We start from the raw sequence: 25343 nt of genomic DNA, 5'->3' as shown, positions 1-25343 counted from the left end.
CGGGTGCTCTTATCTGTTGAGCCATCTCACCAGCCCCCGTGTTTTTTTTTTTTAAAGAAACCAAAATTCCAGATTCCTCACTACATGTACACGCATGCACACACACACACACACACACACACACACACAATCATACATAAGGATTTTTAAAAGAAACAAAAAAGATATTAAGTAATGAAGAAAAAAAAGAAAGAAAAGCCAGGTGTGATGTCCCAATAATTGGAAGATGAACGCAAAAGGATCAGGTACCTAAAGCCAGCCTTAGCTACAGGATTGAAAAACAAAACAAAACAGTAACTACTCAATTAACAACAAAGCACACTGTAAGTCATGAACAATGCACTGATGACATACCTTCCTAATCATAAGCAAATATTAGATAATCCATGAAGCATGGACCTCAGTATAGAAAAGTTTATCACTTAGAACCACCTAAACTGGGTGACTTTCCAACAAGAGACAGAAGTGATGCTTAAGAGATCCTACAAAAATTTCCTTATCGGGGCTGGTGAGATGGCTCAGTGGGTAAGAGCACCCGACTGCTCTTCCGAAGGTCAGGAGTTCAAATCCCAGCAACCACATGGTGGCTCACAACCATCCGTAACGAGATCTGACTCCCTCTTCTGGAGTGTCTGAGGACAGCTACAGTGTACTTACATATAATAAATAAATAAATAAATAAATCTTTAAAAAAAAAAAAAAATTTCCTTATCAAGCTGAGAATCACAATAAGTAGGGATAATTATACAGTAAACTATAGAGTCTACCCATGTTTTAACAAATAATAATGACCCCCACTTACACATCATTTACTTCTGAATGCTTCCCATAAGACAAATGCCATGGGAAGCATTGTTAATTCTAAGATTGTCACTAACACAATAGTAGACCTTTTACTAAGGAAGTAAATGGTTAGGAAATATAGTACATTATGACGTTTCACACAATCTGCTTACTAAAAGTGGGCCCCAGAAAGCTGGAAGAGTACAAAGTCAGTCCCAAATTAGGGAAGGCCTGGCACTTAGGTCACAGATAAAAAGCAGCTGTTATTTTCCTGTGACAGTAGTAACTTGACTGCCTACAGTAGCAGCAATTCCTAAAGATTAAAATATATATATATTTTGAGACAGGGTTTCTCTATGTAGCCCTGGCTGTCCTGGAACTCACTCTGTAGACCAGGCTGGCCTCAAACTCAGAAATCCACCTGCTTCTACCTCCCGAGTGCTGGGATTAAAGGCGTGTGCCACCACTGCCCGGCTAAAATACTTTTTGATGATATCTGAAATGATAAGGACATTTCAAACTGCTCCAAGAAATTAACAAAGCAAAAATTTGCAAGGGAATTGTGTGGTTTTGTGTGCAGTGTGTCATGCACATATATGCACGTGTGTGGAAGTCAGGGACGAACCCTGGGTATTAGTCAGCTGTCATCTACGTTGGTTTTAAAAAAAAAAAAAAAAAAAAAAAAAACAGTCTCTCGCTGGGTGGTAGTGGCGCACACCTTTAATCCCAGCACTTAGGAGGCAGTGGCAGGTGGATTTCTGGGTTCGAAGCCAGCCTGGTCTACAGAGTGAGTTCCAGGACAGCCAGAGCCACACAGAAACCGGAGGGGGGAAAAAATGGGTACACCAACACAACCTGCTAGGTGCGTTACAGGGATGAAATTCAAGTCCTCATGTCTGCAAGCACTCTACCAACTGAACTATCTCCTTTGTTCCTAAAAATTTTATTATCATTTACATCATTTATAAGAACTTAAAAAAAAAAAAGGCAAGGATGATGGATCAATAGTTAAAGCACTTGCCACACAGGCAAAAGGACTAGAATTCAAGCCCCTAGAACCCACATAAATGCCAAGTAGGTTTGGTGGCCTCTACTTAATTCCAGCATTTGGAAGACAGAGCTGGGATATCCAGGGCAAGAGAGCGAAATAGACTCGCTGAACTGATGAGTCGTGAGTTCAACTGTGAAGTGGAAACTTAAGGCTTCTTTAGAGGAGCAGTTGTGTTGGTGTTTTGCTGGGGCAAACACATGAAGGAGTGTTTTCCTGAAGTGGACACAGGTGAAAGGCTGAGGCAGGCTCCTGAAGAAATATTTCACTGGGGTAGACACAGGTGAAAGTATGTTTTGCTAAAGCAAGCAAGCTAAAGGACACATGATGAAGGATTCTTTGTTAATGACACACAAGTTTTATATTGAATAGTTGAGCTCTATTTGTCAGGACTCCATAGAGGGAAATGTACCCAAAAACTTCTGGTGATATTACAGTTTCTTGACACTTCTGCAGACTTAGACTAACAGTGAGTTAGCTGATGTCAGCTGAGACAGACTTATGTTCTGAGGCAAGACCCATGGAGGACACATGATGTTTAAAGAGAGTATGAACAGGACTCCATGGACAGTGACAGACTGAGCTAGGCTTGTTTAGAGAGCAGCTGTATGACCCTGCTGATCTAGTGTCTTCGCTGATCTTTGCTTTGCTGAGAGAAACACAGCGGGAAACTGTTCCTGGCGTTCCTGTCAGAATCCCTCCTGCTGACTTGTGCTGAGGCCTAGACCTGGCTGTCTCATGAATCAGGAGGTAGTGTCACCCCTCCTGATTCATGTTGTTTCAGTTCTATTGCACTGGACTGCTGGTATATCCGTGAATTGTTTGTGAGCGGATCCAGCTGTTGCTGTTGACATGTGAACTGTTGATTTCCAGACAACACAGATGGGAGTTGTTCCAAAGAACCTTTCTAAACAGGTCCACATCCCCTGTATCCTTTCTTTTCTAATACCTTTGGTGGGTGGTGGGCTAAAAGGGAGATTAAAGCATTTTTTAAACCATCATTAAAAATAAACGTTAAAGCCAGGCATGGTGGTGCACGCCTTTAATCCCAGCACTCAGGAGGCAGAGGCAGGCGGATTTCTGAGTTCAAGGCCAGCCTGGTCTACAAAGTGAGTTCCAGGACAGCCAGGGTATACAGAGAAACCCTGTCTCGAAAAACCAAAAATAAATAAATAAATAATAAACATTAAAAAAAAATTTTAAGTTACACAACTGAGAAACCTAGCCTTAGCAAATAAGGTACAGAGTAACTGATGAAGCCTCCCAACAGCTCACATATGCATGCCCATATACATATAAACACAAAGAATAAAAAGAAATCTCAACCAGTAATAATTAAAACTGAAACAAACGTCATACTTAACGAGACTTTTATTTATTACAGTAAACAGTACCTAATAAGTACCAAAAGTATTACAACATGATGATGGTACCAAATCAACTAAGAATTCATTCCAAAATACATCGTTAAAAGAAACCAGAAGCAGGCACAAGCCAGCCAGGCATGTGACCATCTGAGACCCAACTGGCTGAGTCCGGAGCCCTACTGAAGGCTAGAATGATGTTTATGGCACAAGTTTCCACTGAAGGCTGTGCAGAGATCAATGATCCATGCTGCAGCCTGGGGCCATGTCAAAGCCTGGGAGCCATGCTGCCGATGGAAGCCATGCTTATACAGGTGGCCTGAGCTGCCACCTGAAGCCATGATGACTTTGGGTCTTTGCTGCTTCTAAGGGCCATATCTGGGTCTGAGGCCCTACTACAGCTAGGATCTGTGTTGATGTTCATGGTCCAAGTTACCATCAAAGAACAAGCACGTATCTGAGGTCTGTGCTGCCAGCTGAGGCCATGTCACTGTCTGTGGGCAGTCCTGCCACCATCGGATCTGAGTGGTCTATGCTTCCAACCTGAGGCCATGGTGATGCCCTGACCCCCTGCTAATGCTGAGGGCCACATCATGTCTGCATCTGTCCTGATGCCTGTGGCCAGTGTTACCATGAAGGCATTCGACTGTCCATGGCCTGTGCTACAGCCTGAAGCTACATTGATGTCAGTAGGCTACAGTGACACTGAAGGCTCTGCTGCCTAAGGCCATGGTGATGTCTGGGTCCTTGCTGCTTCAGAGGGCCATATTTACACTGAGTGGCCTGTGCTACCCCTGAGGCCATGGTGATGTCAGTGATCCAGGCAGCCTCTGAGGGCTTTGTCTGGTCTGTGGTTCCACTGCAGCAGAGGGACATGTTTGTAGTCTGTGCTGTCAACAGAAACCTACTAGAGGTCCATGACCCATGTTCCCATTGAGTGTGAAGAACAAGGAGGCTACCTTTGCTGTGATATCGATGACTGCAGATGCACACTTGAGGAGAAGACATGAAAGGCTTCTGTGACAATGCCTACCCTTGCCGCCACCCCCACCAAAGTAACAGCCTACACAGGAAGTCACCAAAGAGAACTCTTAACAAGTGACGGAGATGCCAAAGAGTAGCTCTCCACAATGGCTTCTGAGGCAGGTGTGAGAGAGGTCTATTTCAAGGGGGAGGCCTCTAAGAATTTGACCATGCTCCAGCGAGTATACAGATAACACAAAGTGAACTTTTTTCTTTTCTTTTCCTTTATTTTTATCTTTTACTTCTTTGGTTGGGGAAGATCACAAAGGGGGCAGAAATAGAAGGATTGGGAAGGGATTGTGATTGGGGTATGTACTGGATGGTTTTATGTGTCAACTTGACACAGGCTGGGGTTATCACTGAGAAAGGAGCTTCAGTGGGGGGAAGTACCTCCACGAGATTCATCTGTGGGGTATTTTCTCAATTAGTGATCAAGGGGGAAAGGCCCCTTGTGGGTGGGACCATCTCTGGGCTGGCAGTCTTGGGTTCTATAAGAGAGCAGGCTGAGCAAGCCAGGGGAAGCAAGCCAGTAAAGAACATCCCTCCATGGCCTCTGCATCAGCTCCTGCTTTCTGACCTGCCTGAGTTCCAGTCCTGACTTCCTTGGTGATGAACAGCAGTATGGAAGTTTAAGCTGAATAAACCCTTTCCTCCCCAACTGCTTCTTGGTCATGATGTTTGTGCAGGAAGAGAAACCTGACTAAGACAGGGTATATGATGTGAAACTCCCAGCAGATCAATAAAAATGTTATGTGAAAAAAAATGTTTCCTTTAGTTTCAATCAGATTTTTTTGTTTTTAACTCTTGCTCACAGTTTATTTATAGTAAGTTTTTACTGCCGGGCAGTGGTGGTGCACACCTTTAATCCCAGCACTTGGGAGGCAGAGGCAGGAGGATTTCTGAGTTCGAGGCCAACCTGGTCTACAAAGTGAGTTCCAGGACAGCCAGGGCTACACAGAGAAACCATGTCTCGAAAAAAATGGGAAAAAAAAGAGTTTTTACTATCAATATTTCATACAACAAATCATAAAGTTATATCTCTTAAGTTCTGAGCCATGAATAAAAATTGTAAAAGTGGCCTATCTCATCTTAGTCATGTCATTATACAACCATCCCTACATGGAGTCTCTCCCACTTCCCTGGAGAGAAAAATCACATAAGAACGACCTCGGAGGAACTCCTGCTTTCTCTCTGCAGCTCACCCTTGCATAGCTCAGGAGAAAGCCTATGTGCTCCGAAGCAGAAATCCACACTGCTTGTACACAGGACGTATGCTGAAGTAAACCTGACATGGACAGCTCAGAGCTCCTGTAACCATAGCTCCCACTGCTCTCACAACAGTTCAGTGAGGCTGTTACTTGTGGAAGTTTTAAAAAGCAAGCATCACTTCAAAGACCTTGTATCACACTTTCATCCATCCAACTACCCAACGATCATCTATCTCTCCTCCTCCTCCTCTTCCTCCTTTTCCTCCTCTTCTTCTTCTTTCTCCTCCTCCTACTTTTCTTCTTCCTCTTTCTCCGCCTCCTTCTTTTTACTTTTTTTCAAGACAGGTTTTTATTATGTAGCTCAGTGTCCTGGAACTCTCAGAGATCCACCTGCTTCTCCCTCCCAAGAGCTGAGATTAACATTGTGTACCACTACACCTTGCTTTGATATTTAATTTCAAATCAAATCTAGGACATAATACAGATACACACATACAAATAAGCAGAGCCACATTTTTTTTAAAAAATCTCTGATTTTTAGCTAGGAATGTGGGCAGTGGTGGTACACGCCTTTAATCCCAGCACTTGGGAGGCAGAGGCAGGCAAATTTCTGAGTTCGAGGCCAGCCTGGATGGTCTACAGAGTGAGTTCCTGGACAGCCAGGGCTACACAGAGAAACCCTGCCTCATAAAACAACAACAACAACAAAAAAAGAAACAAAACAAAACAAAAAAAAACCTTAGAGCCTTTTAGCTAGGAACGGTGGCGTTATGAACTCTGCACTGGGGAGACTGAAACAGGAAGACTGACTCAAGGTTGAGACCAGTCTAGAATACAGAGCAAAACCCTGGGGGGGGAGGGCGGGTAGGAGGATTGAGAGAAATGGAGAGAGAGAGGAAGGGAGAAAGGGAGGGAGGGAGGGAGGGAGGAAGGGAAGGAAGGAAGGAAGAAGAGAGAAAGAGACAGACAGATATCATTTCCCGAGTAGAATTGCAAAGAAAGTCAAATGTAGCATGTACTTACATCAGTGCCCTTCTGACACATACTGCACTTTGCTGAAATGCCACTGGTATATATGGTAACAACAGGCTTCTTTAGCTCATAAGAAAATAGGCATGACTGGCTGCAGAAATCTTTGCAGAGAGAGGAATTTTCAAACTGAGTTGTGATCACATCCATCGGATTTAAAATGTCTCTAAAAACAAATAACAAAGACAAATGTGCAATGATTCTACCTTCTTCCTCTCTGGGAGCTAAAATGCTATTTTACTGGAGTAACTATTGCACAGTAGAAAACCCCTGCATAAATCATCTGAAACATCCCTCTGATGATTAGTTCAGTTACTTCTCAGTTAGATGATTATGAGGGAAGCAATTATTGTCCCTATTACCTCATGTGTAAAGTAATATCTAATGTGTGCATCTGTACAAGAATTATTTTTAACAAAAATAAACTTCCTACTCTCTGATGGAATGGATGAGACTAGATTCAGTCAGTACCTATCCTACAACCCGAGACCACAAGACACTATTCAACAGCTGTCAATAGTAGAATTATGAATGAAATTATAAAATTTTTAAATTAAAAATTTCAAGATGAACTATGAAGAAATTAATGTAAATATTAGCATGCTATATACCATTTAGCTATAAATGTCAGAAAGAATACTATAGCTGGACTGTCTCTGACCCACCAGCCTCCCAAGTAATGACATAGAGACAATTATTATTTATTATAGCTCAGGTTTTAGCTTAGGCCCTACTAGCACCTATAACTTCATTAACCCATGTACTCTAACCTAAGTTCTGACACATGGCCCGTTAGCTACCTCTCCTTTAGTCCCAGCACCTGTTCATTCCTCCATGTCTGGCAGCATCCACCTTTCATGAGATCTTTAACTGGGACCTGAGGCTCTCCAATTACTATACACTGCCTGGTCTTGTGAGCTCCTCAAGTCTTCACCTCCCAGTGCTGGGATTGCAAACATTCACCATTATGCCCAGCACTTTACATTTTTTAAGTAAGATCTCACCATGTAGCCTTGGCTGGCCTAGAACACACTATGAGGGCTAGGCTGACCTCAAGTCATAGACTCATCCACCTCTGCCTCTGTCTCCCAAGTGCTGGGATTAAAGGTGTGAATTACTGTGCACAGCAGTATGCCTAGCATTGTATGTGGGTGACAGGGATCAAATTTAGGTCCCCATTCTTGTAGAGCAAGCTCTTCATCTTTGAGCCATCTCCCCAGCCCACATACCTCTATTATTCCTAACTACTGCATTTAAAAAATATGTTTCTACAGGGTCTGGTGGTACACATAGCACTTGAGAGTTCAAGGTCAGGGGCTGGAGGGATGGCCCAGTGGTTAAGAGTAATGGCTACTCTTCCAGAGGTCCTAGGTTCAATTCCCAGCCCCCACATGACAATTCACAACTGTCTACAACTTCAGTTCCAAGGGATCTAACACTCTCATACAAACATACATTCAGAGGCAGAGGCAGGTGGATTTCTGAGTTTGAGGCCAGCCTGGTCTACAAAGTGAGCTCCAGGACAGCCAGGGCTATACAGAGAAACCCTGTCTCGAAAAACCAAAAAACAAACAAACAAACATACATTCAGGCAAAACACCAACACACATAAAATTAAAAAAATAGTTCAAGGTTAGCCCCAACCAGCTATGTCCAGCCCTGTCTCACAAAATAGTCATAAAAAACTGGTGAGTCAGCAATGCTGGTAGAGATGCTTATACCAAGCCTGATAACCTGAGTTGAACTTGAACTACAGGGCCCTCACAGTAGAGCCAACTCCCACAAGTTGTTTTTTGATCTTGTGTGTATGTGCATGGTATTTGCATAAACACATGTATACACAGAGAGAGACAGACAGACAGACAGAACATACAAAAATAAATAAATAAATATAAAAACTTTTTTTTGAACCAACCATGAAATCTTGGAAATAAGTGGATATGCTTGCATCCAGATCAAGTAGTAATTTTGGTTTTGTTTTTGTTTTTGTTTTTTGTTTTTCGAGACACGGTTTCTCTGTAGCTCTGGCTGACCTGGAACTCACTCTGTAGATCAGGCTGGCCTCGAACTCAGAAATCCGCCTGCCTCTGCCTCCCAAGTGCTGGGATTAAAGGCGCACGCCACCACGCCTGGCTCAAGTAGTAATTTTGAAGAGTGTTTTTTTTTTCCCACTAAAAACAGAAATATATTATATTTAGCTAGATGTAATGGCACTGGTCTATAATTCTGGTACTTGAGCGGCAGGGGCAATGAGGATCTCAATTTCAAGGTTAGCTACACAGTCAGTTCAAGGCCAATCTGGCCTACAGGAGGCCTTGTCTCAAAAACAAACAAACAAAACACTGGGGCTAAGAAATGTCTCATGGGTTAAAAGCACTGGATGCTGTCACAGAGGATCCAGGTTTGATTCTTGTGCCCACACGACACCTCACAACATCTGTAACTCCAGTTCCAGGAGATAGGAAGCATTCTTTGGCTCCTCTGGCACCAGACATGCATGTGGTACACAGTTATGCAAGCAGGCAAAACACTCATATACATAAAAATTAAGATAATACCATGTGCAAAATTATTATTACATAATTATAAATGTTATTACAAATACAGTTACTTAAATTCTTTATTAATAAGATCCCATTTATTAAGCATGTATAATATTCTAAGTTATGTTAATGCTATCTCATTAAAATCCTAGGAATTACATATTACCTAATGAAAAACTTACGTTTAGGAAAGTTAAAATATCAATGGGATACTCTGCCTCAAAAATAAAATTAAAATGTCTAGCCAAGGTCTGTAAGTGACAGAATCTCTATTCTAAAACCACCTCCTGTGGCACTGGAGATGGACCCAGAACCTCTAGCATGCCAAGCAAGTGCTCTACAGCTGAACCCAGCTTGAAAACCAAGCTTCTTTTTTTTTTTTAAAATAATTTATTTATTTATTACATGTGAGTACATTGTAGCTGTCTTCAGACACTCCAGAAGAGTGCGCCAGATCTCATTACAGATGGTTGTGAGCCACCATGTGGTTGCTGGGATTTGAACTTAGGACCTTTGGAAGAGCAGTCAGTGTTCTTAACTACTGAGCCATCTCTCCAGCCCCTGAAAACCAAGCTTCTTTTTTTGTTGTTGTTGTTTTTTGTTTGTTTGTTTGTTTGTTTTGTTTTGTTTTTTGTCTTTTCGAGACAGGGTTTCTCTGTGTAGCCTTGGCTGTCCTGGAACTCACTTTGTAGACCAGGCTGGCCTCGAACTCAGAAATCTGCCTGCCTCTGCCTCCCAAGTGCTGGGATTAAAGGCATGAGCCACCACCACCTGGCTTGTTTGTTTGTTTTTTAAGACAGGGTTTCTCTGTGTAGACCTGTCTATCCTGAAACTCACTCCATCTAGAGTAGCCTTGAATTTACAGAGATCCACCTGCCTCTGCTTCCTAAGTGCTGGGATTAAAGGCATGTGGCACCACTGCCAGGCAGCTGCACAAATGTCTCTAAAGAGGATATGTGTGTCAAGGTGTGAGCTATGGGATGACCACTGACTAAGATCCCATTGATTCCAGAGGATGAAACACGGGGAAAAACTAGAAGCTTCACACTACATTCATAGAAATAAACCACCAAAGAGATAGGCAAAAACGTCTCTTCACCAAATGTCCTGTGCTTATGTGAAATTGATGTTTCTTCACCTCTGTAGCAAAGCATTACTGTAAAGCAATAATGACCCCAACAAGAGCCCAGAGATTCATAAGAATAGAGGCTATTTCTGTCACCACCTGAGTTTCCACTTTCTAATGAGTTAAATAACTTTTATACCTTATTGAGAGACAATATTGTTTTCTGTTCCTCAACTATTTTAAGAGAAATGTTGAATATTTTAAGTAGTATCTATCCAAAATTACAGAACTAATAAGTTGTAATTCTCACCAACTGTTTGTTTCATCTCACAGTAAATTTTAAACTAAAAGAGAAAGAAAACTGGTTTAGGCAACACTTCTAATACAGGTAACCTGGTTTTTGTTTTGGTTTGGTTTGGTTTTGGTTTTTTCGAGACAGGGTTTCTCTGTGTAGCCAGCCCTGGCTGTCCTGGAACTCATCTGTAGACCAGGCTGGCCTTGAACTCAGAAATTCACCTGCCTCTGCCTCCCGAGTGCTGGCATTAAAGGTGTGTGCCACCACTGCCCGGCTTAGGCAACACTTCTGATACAGGCCACCTGTTTAATGCTGAAAACCTTTAGAGTAATTACAAATTCCTGAACTAACTAAAAAGAGTTTTCCTTAGGAAACTGCTCAAGAGATTAAGAGTGGCAGTATTATGTTTGAGGTAAAATGTACACTTTAAGAAGTAAAGCAAGGAAGCCAGGCATGGTGGTGCACACCTTAATCCCAGCACTTCAGGCAAAGACAGGAGGATCTCTGTGAGTTCAGGGCTAGCCTGGTCTACACAGAGTTCTAGGACAGCCATGGCTACAGAGAGAGACCTTAACTAAGAAATCAGAAGGAAGGGAAAGTGCAAGCTTAGGAACTGTACTTGGAGCAATGTGCACAGGTTCTCTTGGGAAGAGGTGGCACGCAGACTGCGGAGGAGAATCTGATGATGCATCCCATGGAGCAGTAAAGCTGGGCAAATCCGGCCTTCCGGTAGGTAGGTTGTCCCTTAAGAAGCAGTTTTTTACAACCAAAACAAAACACTTGAGCAGCTGGAACTGCAGGAAATGATGTACTCGGGCCGGATGACGGTAGACCAACCTGAAAGCCTAGCAAGACAAGACAAGAACAAACAAAATAAACAAAAACAGAAAAGAGAGTAATTCCAGTTTCTCTAATGCATATATTCTTTCCCAAGGTAAAAACTTGAAAGCCACTAACAGTAAGAAAGTAATAACTACTCTCCAAAACAAGGCATTTCAACTCTGTCTTACCACAATCCTTAGTATTATGTTTTAGTTTAAAACTAGTTCTCCTATACACATATGCTGGACAAGATTTTTTTTTTAATTAGGTATTTTCCTCGTTTACATTTTCAATGCTATCCCAAAGGTCCCCCATACCACGCCCCCAATCCCCTACCCACCCACTCCCCCTTTTTGGCCCTGGCGTTCCCCTGTACTGGGGCATATAAAGTTTGCAAGTCCAATGGGCCTCTCTTTGCAGTGATGGCCGACTAGGCCATCTTTTGATACATATGCAGCTAGAGACAAGAGCTCCGGGGTACTGGTTAGTTCATATTGTTGTTCCACCTATAGGGTTGCAGTTCCCATTAGCTCCTTGGGTAATTTCTCTAGCTCCTCCACAAGATTTTTTTTATATAGAGAGAGTGTCACTATATATTGCCCAAGATGGCCTCAAACTTACCATCCTCCTGACTCAGACTCACAAGTACAGTGATTACAGGTATGCATCACTTTCAGCCACTTGTACACATATATTTGTGCATGTATAACTTAGCGAGGGCTTTTGTTTGGCTGGTTTTTGTTTCACTTTGTTTTCAAGATAGGGTTCTTTGTGTAGCCCTGACTGTCCTGAACTTACTCTGTAGACCAGGCTGGCCTGAACCCAGAGATCCTCCTGTATCTTGCTGAATGCTATGATTAAAGATATGCTCTACCACATTCAGCTAGAAGCACAAGTTTTATAAAGCATACATTTCTTTAATACATGCATTCCCTTATGATATGTACTTCATTTTTTTTAAGATGTATTGATTTATTTTATGTATATGAGTACACTGCCACTGTCTTCAGACACACCAGAAGAAGACATTGATTGGATTCCATTACAGATGGTTGTGAGCCACCATGTGGTTGCTGGGAATTGTACTCAGGACCTCTGGAAGAGCAGCCAAGTACTCTTAACCACTGAGCCCTTTCTCCAGCCCCCTGATATAGTCTTAATGTCTTCCAATTTTTAAAAGACCAATGATAATTGGCTCCCACACTGAAAGATAACTCTAAAGGAGCAGAGAGACTTTCAGGAAGAGGTGCTGCCCTCAGTCCTACTAAACAATACCAACTGTAACAGACTTAGCTCGTCTTACTTCTTACCGAGAGAAGTGTCACCGGCTGAAAACACGGCACTGATTTTTAGTTCACTTTCTTGAGGTCCATATTCCTTAAAAACAAGAGAGGAGAGAGGGGGAGAAATACTGTATGCATGAATAAACTAGAAATTCAACTAAACATCTGACTCTGTCACATACATCTCTGATACATCCTAATCATAGCCTCCTTCACAAATACCTCAAAAATCAGAATTATTAGAACAGATACAATCTTTACAAAGTCCATCTTTCAAAATTTAAAAACATTTGCAGTTATATTATTTTTCAAAAGTCATCTTGACATATGAGAATATGTAGCTACTCAAATCTTGACTACTACTTCTCTGTATGTTTGTGTAGTGGATGTGTGGGAGTGAACATGGGCAGTGCATGTAGATGACAGAGGTCAATGTCAGGTGTTTCCCTCGTCACACTTCCCCTTATTTACACCTTATGCTCAACTTTTTAAATTTGCTACCTAAATTTTTATTGTAAGTAATATATAAGTTATTACAAACGTACAAACCATTGTCTGATTTTATTTCAATCAATTCAGGTGGCAAATAAGTGAATCCAACAAATAGTGACGTCTAAACACTGATTTAAAAAAAATCCGTGAATTCAAGTTACCCAACAATAAATCCCTAAATTTACATTCTAACACCCAGTAAGACATCAAGTTTCCAAAGGAGCATTGATCCGTAACCCACCGATTTCCTGACCAGATCCCTCTGCCACTGCACCAGAATGACCACTGTAGCCCTCCACAGGGGGTCTGAATAAGATGCCTGTAGGAATCCCATTCACCCCTTACCTGAGCAGCTTCTAGTGACTTTTAGCAATAGGGTATTTCATATATGGTGTGGTGTTTGGATGGTATTTCAGCTTCTAGGTGGATATTGGAAATCTAATCTCAGATTGATATACTTGCACAAGTACCTTCACACTCTTTTATTGCAAGAGAGTGCATGAGATTAAACATAAGTGGCATAAAGTTCAGATCTTAATTAGTGATTGGCTTTTCCGGCTGAGACAGTCTCCTGTACCTAGGCTGACCTCCAATTTCTGATCCTTCAGGCTCCACCCAGTATTACAAGCTTGAGCTACCACACCTGGTTTATACAATGCTGGACTGAACCCAAGATTTTGTTAATTTTAGGCCAACATGTTCTACCAGGAGCTATAGTCTTAGGCCCTAAAACAGTCAATTTAGCCAATAGATTTACAATCTGTTACATCTATTAATAATCAATGAGATACAAACATTTCAATGCAATATGCTTATGATATATAAAGTCATGACAATGGGGGCTGGAGAAGTGGCTCATCAGTTAGGAATGCTTCCTTCTCTTCCAGAGGGAAGAGAAGAATTAGGCTCCCAGCACCAGCACTGGGCAGCTTATAACTGCCTGTAACTCCAGTCCAGGGCACCCACACACAAGCATTTTAAGTATTATTATAAGCTAAATCAGTTTTATCCTTAATATATTTATTTTAAATGTTAGAAAATGAAGACGGCTGTGTTGGTTTAGCCTATTAAACTCAATACCTGGGGAGACTAAGAAAAAAGATACCACAAGTTGTTGGCCAGTCTGGCATATATAATGAGTTCCAAGCCAAGGTATGTTGTACAGGGTGAGACCATCTCAAAAAACCAAACAAGTAAGCAAACAAACAAACAAACAAACAAAAACCTTAGGATATATAAGCCTTAAACAACAAAAAATTGTTACTATGAAGCTATCTTTACGCTGAAGTCAATTACCTCATGTTTTTCTTTTCTTGCCGAATGACCTGATATAGTTCAGAACAGAAAGGGTTTTTTGGAGGGTAGGGGGAAAGGGGGTAAGGGGCGTAAGGGGGAGGGGTCAGGCTTGGGATATAGCTCAATTACCCAATGTAGGTGTGATGGCAATCTCGGCTGTCAAGAGGAGGAGGCAGGAGGATGAGATCACTCTTAGCTAGTTTCAGGCTAAGATTTATTAAACTATTAAACATGCAGATGAGTGGAAGCACCATAGTCACTTTCTCCGTGTACCAGAAAAAAAGCTTTATATTTAAAAATTATGAAATTATGCTGTCTTATCAACCTGTATGTAATATTATCTAATGCTCTACATACAGGTCCCTGGAGTTTTGTTTTGTTAAAGTGGGGAGGGCCAGGGGTATTTATTAGCGAGGTTCATTTGGTTGGTTGGGTTTTTGTTTTGTTTTATAGAGACAGGGTCTCACTAGCCTTGGCTGGCCTGGAGTTCCTGATCCTGGGGACCAGGCTGGTGTCTACTCCTAGAGACCCACCTCCCTTTGTCTGGGTTAAAGGTGGGCACCCTCACACCTTATTTCCTGAGTGTGCACAATCACACCTTATTTCCCAAGTGTGCATCCTCGCTTCATATTTCCCAAGTTTTAAACTTTCATTGCTTGCAGTTTCAATGTTTCTTGTTCACTGCTTTCAATTCACCAAGAGAAAACAACCAACCATCTTCATTCTCCCTCCCACTCTACCTAGAAGCCACTTACACTGTTCTCTCACATCACAGGAAAGGCACCTGGTGACTCAGTGCTCAAGACTCCTTTCCCCATCACGCCATCCAGTCCCCTCTTACCTTCCACTTCTCTCTAGGTTCCTCCCTCTCTATTCATATATTAGTGAAGATATATTAGAACTTATTACTATTCTCCTCTTCCCTCCTGTCAAACTTTATAAGAATGTCATTCTTGGCTGGTGCTCAGAGGAAAATGGCACTTGCTGTGCAAGCCTGATGACCTGAGCCACCCGCCGACCCCATGATGGGAAGAATCAACCCAGGAAAGCTGCCATCTGACCTCCACATACCTGCCACAGCACATATAAGCCCACATTCACACAAATCATATATATATATATATATATATATATATATATATATATACACAGAATGTTAAAAACAAGTACTTCATTCTTTCTCTATGGTCTCACTTTGATTCCCTCTTGAATTCAATGCAATCAGGCTCCTAGATAAGACAATTCTAAAACAGCCTATCATTTCCCAGTTGTTAATTTAATGGCTGCTTTTATGTCCCTTTACAATGTGGTCTTCAGCACACCTAACACAGCCAATGATGTCAACATCCTTGATTTCCTCCTTTTGCCGCTTCTCATTTTTCAGATCTACTTATTTTATTTGTATGCATGTTCTGCCTGCCAGTGTGTCTGTACACCACATATGTGCCTGGCACCCACAGCTGTCAGAAAAGTGCGTCGTATCTTCTGGAACCGAAATTAGTTTTGAACAACCATGTGGCTACTGGAAATCAAACCTGGGTCCTCTGTAAGAACAGTGCCCTTAACTGTTCTGCCATCTTCCTAACCCTCATCACTACTTTTTGTTTTTTCAATTTGTTCTTGGGCCAGAGACGGTTTAGGAATTGTAAATGACCTGAGTTCTGTTCCCAACACCCACACCAGGCAGTTCACAACTGCATGTAACTCCAGCTTCTGGGGAATCTGCACTTCTGTTTCCACAGACACCTACACTCAAATGTGTAACGAAATCTGGTTAATTAAGGTCAAAGTCTACCATGATCAGAGAGCTCATCTGAGCTTGGTGTAAAATGGAGGACTCCCTTTAGCAGCAGGCTTCCTCTTCTCTGACCTTGTCTGGGATCCCAACTCCCCACTCTCTTTATCTAGGGAAAGTTGAGTATTCCTTGGCAGACATACAAACTTCTTCTTTTCCCCCCAAATAAAAACCTGCCCTCCAAGTCCCTGGGATTCCTAGAATTCCTCTTCATACAAATGGAGCATTCACAGAACTTTAAACTCTAGCCAAGGATTTTCATTTATCTGAAAATTCCTTCCTACTCTCCAAGGTCCATATATACCCTGAGTTCACCCCTGAATAAAGGTTACGTACACAAGCTAAGATCATCTAAGAGAGCTGTTTCGTTGAAGACCATCAAAGGCCTTCATCTAAAAGAGTAACACTAAAATCCTCAGAGAGGGCCCTCTCTCTCCCTTCTCACACACCACACTCACTCCCAGCTAGACCTCCAGGAGAACACCACCCATTTCAAGACTTCTCTTTGTCCTTCCAGCCTGGATGTGCAGAGGTGTCTGGACACCCCAAGAGGGAAGAAGCAGAGGACTGGGAACCGCAGCATACCACACATGGACATACCTACATGCACACATGTTACAAATACAAATAAACCTTTTTATTCAGAAATAAAGAAAAATATTTTAAAGTATTTAAAAGAAATTTACTGGGCCTACAGAGATGGATCAATGCTAACAGCACTTGCTGATTTTCCAGAAGACCCAAAGTTCAAGTCCCAGCATCCGCACAGGTAGCTTACAGTCATTTCTAACTCCGGTTCCAGGCCCTAGGCCCTCTTCTGGTCTCTGTAAGCACCAGGTATGTATGCACGTGGTGCATTTAAACATATACAGGCAAAACATCCATACATGTAATTTTTTAATTTTTTGTGACAATTTCATACTTTTCCCACCCTGCCAATTCCCCTTGAACTCAAAAAGACCTTCCTGCTTGTGTCTTGAGTACTGGGATTAAAAGCATGGCTACCACACCTGGCTTATCCTTTTGTTTGTGATGTATGACCCTGTGAATTACATTCGTACCTACAGTAGCTACTTTCCTCCTTCCTGTGGCAAAACACATGACAGAGGTAAGAGAAAAGATACTTATATTGGTCCACAAGGATAGAGTGTTCTTCATGGTAGGGAGGAATGCCAAGTGAGATTCCATCAGTAGCATCTGTATTGGGGATCAGGAAATACATCAAGCTATATAATCTTCAAGACCTGTCCACAAGCAATCTATTCATCTAGGCCACACCTCTTAAAGGTTCCAAAAACCTCCACACAGAGCACCACCATCTGGGAATCAACACTCAAGCTACGACCTTTGTGGGCTAGGACTTTGAAGGGAGCATGTCTCACAGAGGTTCATGCAGTTAGGAGTCCTGTTTAGCAAGGTGATGGAACCTTCAGGAGGTAGACCCTTGCAGGAAAAAGTGTAGCACCAAGAAATGGCTTTTAGATTTTACTCCCAATTGCATTATCAATGAATGTGTTTACATAGAGGGGTAAAATTGTAATGGAATCCCATCCTAGCACACAGAACTACAGGCAGCAATGACTGCTGGAAGACAGATCAGCCTCTCCCAGGAATGATCACCTTTCCTAACGGCTGTCCAGTGCAGAGTGCAGAGAGGCCAGCCCTGGAACTACATATACACTATCAACAAAAAAAGGAAGTCAGGAGGTGGTATTTATATACTTGTGCCTGGAGGGGGCTGAAAGGAAGAAAAGGAAAGAATAAAATGATATAATTCTATTTCAATTAAAATATTTTTATTGCTGGGCAGTGGTGGCACAGAGAAGGCCGAGGCAGGTGATCTCTGGGTTCAAGGCCAGCCTGATCTACAAATAAGTGACAGGACATCCAGGGCTACACAGAGGAAACGCTGTCTCAAAAAAAAACAAAAACAAAAAAAAAAGTTTTTCCTTTTAATTGTAAATACATTTTTTTCATACAATATATTCTAATCACAGTTTCCCTCCTCCCAGATGTTTTCCTACCTGTCCACCCACACAAATCTACACCCTTTCTCTCTCATTAGAAAATGAACAGGTAACAACAACAAAAAGCACAAGGAACACAAACACAGAGACACACATTCACACAAGAACACAAAATCAGAAAATGTACAAACAAAAATCCTATAAGGTCTGGCCAATCATCTGTTTTATTCTGCCTGGGTCCTGAGAACATGAATGAAGCTGAATTTTAAAAAACCACCAAAAACAAAAAACAAAAAAACAAACAAACAAAAAAAAAACCCCAAAACCAAAAACAAACCTACCTAATTCTCTTGGCATGGGAAATTCCTAGACAAAAAAGCTTTTAAGATGCTTTTAAGATGTAAGTGTGGTGGTTTGAATGAGATGGCACCGATTGGCTCATGCAGCTGCCTGCTTATTTTCCAACTGACAGAGAACTAGGAGGTGTGGCCTTGTTGAAGGGGGTGTGTCCCTGGAGTGGGCTTTCAGGTTTCAAAAGATCACATCAGGCCCCTTGTCTCTGTCTGTCTCTGTCTACCTAGTGACTGAGGATCAGGATATAAAACTCTAGGCTTTTCCAGATGACCTAGGTTCAGCTTCAGGACCCAATCAATCAGTTCACAAACACCTAAAACTCCAGTCAGGGATCTGATGCCCTCCTCTTATCTCCACACACACACACACATTAAAAACAGTATTGAAATTAAAAAATAAAGCATATAAAATAATTTTAAAATTTAATAAATAAAACAAAATCTGGGGGCTGGAGATATGGCTCAGTGGTTAAGAGCACTGGCTCCTCTTTCAAAGGACATGGGTTCAATTCCCAGCACCCACATGGCAGCTCCCAACTGTCTGTAACTCCAGTTTCACGGGATTTGACACTCTCATACACATAAGCAGGCAGAACACCAATGCACATAAAATAAAAGTAAATAAGTAATTTTTTAACTAGACTCCAAAGGCAGCAGTCCTCGGTGTTTGGAGGGCCACACGAGTAAAGGACTGGTGCAGGACATTCCACATGAAAAATGATAAAATGGGGAAATGGAAATTAGATTCAAAATAAATTTAAAAAGCAGAATCCACATAACTTGGCAAACAAATGGTTACGGGGGATAAGGCAAGAGGAACAATTTACCAGTTAAAGGGAAGGTAAGCATGAGATGAGATGTCAGTAGACTGGAGGCCTCCACCACTCACTCACTCACTTCACACACTGCACACACCACCTTCGAACCTTCTCAGCTCACTGCCAGAGCAGAGCCAGCATGGAACTCACAAGCAAGACAAATCTACCTGGCACTTCTGCCCTGGAATAACCCTGCTGTGAGATGGAGTGAGACATTAAATCTTACTTTTAATGTATTAATTTTCGGTATGCTTAAATAAATACTATTGCTATGTTTCTACAATAAAGTCAGTAACTAAAGATCATAAAACAAAGAACTGCTCAAGAAGGTTAAAGAAAAAAATTATTGCCAAAATAAATGACTCTCTACTCCACAGATTATTTTTGTTTCTAATCTATCTTTAGGGAATAGCCAGAATGATCTTTCCAGATTGTTCTGTTTCATATTACTGTCCCTGCAATGAAAACTTGGCATGGAGGCCCACACCAGTAATTTCAGCACTTGAGAAGCAAAGGCAAGAGGATCAGAAGTTTAAGGTCACCCTGAGCTACTCAGTAAATCTAAGGACAGCCTGGGTTACATGAGACTGTCTCAAAACACACTAACCCTATAATGTCCATTGCTCTTAAAATCAAAATCAAAATTCGTAAGTTTCTGATCTGCTGAATCTTCTTGACTCAAGCTACATATGGAAGGGCATGTTTTCTGAAATCTTACTATCTACGTTTGAACCCTATCTAATGTTTACTAACTGATCCATACACATGCTTAGCTTTTTTGAGTTCTGGCATCCTCATGTGTAAAATAATAGTATCAGAGATGTGAGCGAGATAATGGCACACTCTCAGGCATGCAATGATATTAATAATCACATTAATGCCACATTCTACTATACGATACATATTACACATTACACCATCTATTAGTGTCCCTAATCATCATTACCATTTCTATATTTTTTAAAGACTTATTTATGTACTTGAGTACAGTGCTGCTCACTTCAGACACACCAGAAGAGGGCTTCAGATCCCATTAAAGATGGTTGTCATCCACCATGTCGATTTACTGTAGAGGATTGAACTCAGGACCTCTGGAAGAGAAGCCAGTGCTCTTAACCACTGAGCCATCTCTCCAGCCACTATATTTGTTTCTTTAACAAAAACAAATATCACACTTACCATGACCTTTTCTCATCTAAAGCACTAAAAACCTGATTAACGCACTGTCTAAGCCCTTTTCATCTTGCTTTAAGAGAAAACCACGCAGCAGGGTCATTTAGAAGGAAAGGAAATTTTCTCATAGCTCTGGAGGTTGTGAATTCCAAGACAAGGGGGCTGCATTTAGTCAAGTCTTCTAGTCACATTACAATGTAGCAAAGGGTAGGAGAGTGCCCAAGAAAGAACAAGACAGCAAGCAAAATGCCCAACTGGCTTTTAAAACCAAGCCACTCCTGGTAATGACAGAGCCTGTACTTGGATCTTTACCTCTCAGGGTCACCCTCCAGCAATCACGCTGAAGCAGGAGTAAGTTTCCAATGAATAAAGTTTGGAGGCTCCATTCATTTTGGACTAGCACTGACAATTGCGCACTCACAGCACTGGGAATATACTCTACTACTTAATCGTATATCCCCCAGCCTCCATAGGACTCACCTAACGCATGAAAAAAATTAATCAGTTGGGTTGTATCAACGTATAAACCAGCAACCATTGAGTACCATTCATTTCCAATTCTCCGGAATAATACCAATTCTAACGCTAATAATTTTTAGTATTTTGAAAGTCAAAAGAAAATGCTTACATGAGCATCATCAGGTTCTTCTTTAATTCTGTCCAGAAGCCCTTGTTGTGCCATTGCTTTGTCACATCCACCATCCAAAGGTTCTTTCATTCTAAGTGCTTATGCCGAGTTCTTATCCCATCTAAAACTAAGATGACGCCTAAAACATAATATAAAGGATTGGTACTTGGGTTTTGTTTTCCTTCATACTAACATGTTAATAGCTTCAGGATCGAGCATTTGAGCAACACCCTTCTGGGACTAGGACTAACTGTTCTTTTTGCTCCTGGATTAGCTACCTTCCAATGAGAAAAGTCTTAGACAAGCACTATGGTCTTCACTATATTGGAGGTTGTTGCGATACAGACTGGCTGAACACGCCACAGGAGGACCCTAGCAAGTGGACAGCTGGACTCAGTACTTAATTTCTGATTGTGTGGACACTGACATGTGACTCATGTCTGCTCCAAGTGAGGCCTCACCTTTGCCTCTACCTCAGCCTGCACTAACAATAAGAACCGATTTCTCATCCTAAAGCCACTTCAGAGCCTCAGACGTCATCACAACTAGAACGCTAGGTTCCCATTTAGAGGTGGGCCAACTGGTCATTCTGGAGGCAACTCCCCCTAACGTCTTCCTATAAACCAGTGATTCTCAACATTCATAAACTCGGTTAATGTGGCGACCCCCAACTATAAAATTATTTCGTGGCTCCGTCATAACTGTAATTTTGCTAATTGCGAATTGTAATGTAAATATTTGATATGCGACCCTGTGAGGGTTGAGAATGGCTGCTAGAAACCCCTGTCTGGGCTCTCTTCAGATTCCCAAACGGTAGTACAAATGTAAGCCAAGCTATAAAGGAAACCCTCGCAAAAGGCCTGTCATCAATTCCAGCCAGCCATAGAAACAACAGGTTTTTTAAAACCCTGTTGCGAAGCCGGGTCGAGAACTTTCCACCACTTGCCACAGTTGTAACACTCTACAGGCGCGTATCCCTCCTCTGAATGTCGCAAGCTCTCCGGCGTTCCCGTTCGCAACCAGAATTCCCCAGCCTGTCCCCCAAAGGCCAGAGGAGGAACTCAGTCTCCAACGGAGCGCGCGAGCCGCCAACTGCAGCGAGCCTGAGGATGCTACGGCACCACCGCGGCGCAGCCCGCCGCCGGTCACGTGATGAGCTGCCACTCCGCCCCCGCCAGAAGGGGACGGTCCTGTCACGTGAGGTTACCCAGAACTTCCTGCGGCGCCTAGTCACGTGGAGGGCCACGCCCCGTTTGGGCACGTGGTACGTTGCCCCCTCACAAGCCCACAGGCCTGAGCGGCTTTCTCTAGCCCGGTAGGACACCCGCCTCCAATGAGACGCCAGTCGGAGAATGCACAAAAGCATTCAAGGTCTCAGGTGGGGACCATGACAAATTACTTTACTGGAATCGCCTGAGGAATGGCAACGCAACGCCTTGACAACTGCGCGTGCGCACTCCTATTTATGCGCTAGACCTGAGGTAATTGGACGTTCCCGGCCTTCATTCCCGCCCTCTATTCCCATCATGCCCTAGACCTAGCCGTCCCAGCATTCTCACTTCCGATATGATTGACTTCTTAAAGAGACAGGGCTGTGGAAAAAAAAAACTGGAGGGCTGTAGAGTTGGCCCAGTGGTTAAGAGCACTGACTGCTCTTCCAGAGGTCCTGAGTTCAATTCCCAGCAACCACATGGTGGCTCACAACCATCTGTAATGGAATCCAATACCCTCATCTGGTGTGTCTAAAGACAGCTACAGTGTACTCATATACATAAAATAAATAAAATCTTTAAAAAAAGAAAAGAAAAAGCTGGAAGGAGAAATGGAGGAATGTCAAAGCTCAGAAGTGTTAGATGGAGCTGTATATGCCCTTCTCCATTTTTTAATGTGCATCACAGTTGAGGAACATAGGAGAAAGATGACTAGCGCTCAACCATCTTTCTCTTTTTTGGCCTATAGTCAGGACAAAGTCTCATAGCTCAATAAACCAAGAAAATCCCTCACAGACAAACTCAGATACCTGTCCCCAAGTTGATTCTAAATCCCATCAATTTAATAAGATTAATCATCACATGTGAACCTGAACCCCACTGGAGCTGGACTCCAGCACTTAAGGGGCAAAGATCTAAAATGAGAGAAGGCTGAGCACGAAAGATACTAAAGGGCATGGGAACAGGAGGATTCTGATTTGAGGAGAAGGGTCAACCAAAACAAAATTGTGTGAAAACACCAGAGGAAATCTACCCATACATGGTATTATAAATTATAATCAAATATTAGAGACAGTACACATAGTTTCTATTTAAAATGTATGTTTTTGTTTTCTATTATTTGATAATTTTATGCATGCATATGTGCTTTGATCAAATCCCTTCCCCTGTCCCCTGCCATTCACTCTGCCTTTTCAAACCCACTTGGTCCACTTAGTGATGTCTGCATGTGCATGGGCTTATCTTCTGCAGCATGGGTGTCATCTCATGTCCCATATCCCTGAAGAAAATGGACTAAATATCAAAGCGTTATTGCCGGGCATGGTGGTGCAAGCCTTTAATCCCAGCACTTGGGAGGCAGAGGCAGGCAAATTTCTGAGTTCGAGGCCAGCCTGGTCTACAGAATGAGTTCCAGGTCAGCCAGGGCTACACAGAGAAACCCTGCCTTGAAAAACCAAGTATATATATATATATGTGTGTGTGTGTGTGTGTGTGTGTGTGTGTGTATAATGTTACTAAATTCATGTTTTAAAAATATCTTCTCTGTATGATTGATGAGGTTTGGTTTTTTTTTTTTTTTTTTTTTTTTTTTTTTTTTGGTTTTTCGAGACAGGGTTTCTCTGTATAGCCCTGGCTGTCCTGGAACTCACTTTGTAGACCAGGCTGGCCTCGAACTCAGAAATCCACCTGCCTCTGCCTCTGCCTCCCGAGTGCTGGGATTAAAGGCATGCGCCACCACACCCGGGTTTTGGTTTGGTTTTTTGAGACATGGTTATACTGTGTAGCCCTGCTGTCCTAGAACTCACTCTGTAGTCAGTTGGCATTCACCTGCCTTTACCTCTCAAGTGCTGGGAATAAAGACATGTATCATCACGGCCTGACTGATTGAGTTTTTCTAAAATAAAACATTTGCTTTAAAACCGGTTCAAATTTTTAAACCTCTGAACTGAGGTGGTGAGTGCCTGCAATCTCAGCACTCAGAAGACAGCAGGGCTATCCTTAGCTAAATAACAAGTCTGAAGGCAGCTTGAACTACATGAAATGCTATGATGAAAAAAATCCATGAGTCTTCAGTTTTCTACCTACAGAAAGAAGCTGGCAAAGACTAGTAGAGGAGCTAGAGAGATGGCTCAGCAATTAAGAGCATTTATTCTTGCAGAAGACCTGGGATCTGTTACCAGGACCAACATGGCAGCTTTCAAGCACCTGTAACTCCCGTTTCTGGGGACACAGTGCCCTCTTCTGACATCTGAGGGCAACAGACACACACATGGTACACAGATAAACTTGCAGACAGAAGATTCATAAACTTAAAATTAAAAAAAAATGTTTAAATCTAGCAGACTTCAGTGGGCAGATGGCTTAGTTAGTAAAGTGCTTACTATGTAAGCATAAAGACTTGTGCTCAGACTCTCAGAATGCACATAAAATCTGGGTGTGGCAGCATATACCCCATATCCTATCACTGAGAGTGTACACACAGGAGGATCCTTGGTTCAGTGAGAAACCCTATCTCAAGAAATTAGGTATAGAAGCAATTAAAGAAGAAACCTGTAGTGGCTATTCGTGCTTTTCAACTTGTCTACATCTGGAATTAACAGAAATAAAACAAAACAACCAAAAACTGGGGCACAATTGTGAGGGATTTTTGCTTAATTTGAAGTGGAAAGATCTGCTTATAATCTGGATCCATTTATAATCTGGGAAAATACACCCTTAATTCTGAATTTTTTGAAGTGGGAAGATAAGCCTCTACTGTGGGCCATACCTTCTGTTGGAAGCCTATGTAATGACAAAGAAGAAGGAAACCTTGCTCTTTGCCTGCCTACTTTTGCCTCAATAGTAAGTCCATCCCTACACTGGCATTTAGAGCTTACTACTTCTAGATTCCAGCATATTTGGAAGACTATCTGAGACATCCAGCCTTGTAGATCAAATGACTACTGGATTCTTGGACCTTTAGTTCATAGGCAACTGTTGTTAGATTAGCTGGGCCACAACCTGTAAGTCATTAGAGAGAGAGAGAGAGAGAGAGAGAGAGAGAGAGATCCTTGATTACAAGGTTAAGGCATTTGTTATATAAAATTGTCTGGGGGTGTATGAAGTCAAGAGTCCAGAGACAGAAACAAAACCCTCTTTAAAAAAAG

General features: G+C 42.1%; 1 protein-coding gene across 5 annotated transcripts in view; it reads right to left on the bottom strand.

Moving 5' to 3' along the window:
- Nucleotides 1–22150, bottom strand: part of Zmym6 (zinc finger, MYM-type 6) — a 46992-nt gene extending 24842 nt beyond the window's left edge. For 2 of the 5 annotated variants that reach the window (NM_177462.5, NM_001285887.1), the window contains exons 1-5: nucleotides 21933–22150; nucleotides 20987–21125; nucleotides 12492–12558; nucleotides 10979–11204; nucleotides 6450–6621 (exon numbers count right to left, since the gene is read on the bottom strand). In NM_177462.5, the coding sequence (NP_803413.1) occupies nucleotides 6450–6621; nucleotides 10979–11204; nucleotides 12492–12558; nucleotides 20987–21076 (555 nt within the window). In that variant the 5' untranslated portion in view covers nucleotides 21077–21125; nucleotides 21933–22150. Of the gene's footprint in view, nucleotides 1–6449; nucleotides 6622–8370; nucleotides 8627–10978; nucleotides 11205–12484; nucleotides 12559–20986 lie in introns of all 5 variants that reach the window. The other 3 variants (NR_104366.1, NM_001285888.1, NM_001285885.1) reach the window with 3 other exon arrangements.
- Between the last annotated feature and the right edge of the window lie 3193 nt (nucleotides 22151–25343).

This window comes from Mus musculus, chromosome 4 (assembly GCF_000001635.26).
Source record: "Mus musculus strain C57BL/6J chromosome 4, GRCm38.p6 C57BL/6J".
Taxonomy (NCBI): Eukaryota; Metazoa; Chordata; class Mammalia; order Rodentia; family Muridae; genus Mus; species Mus musculus.
This window is presented reverse-complemented; position numbering and strand designations above follow the sequence as displayed.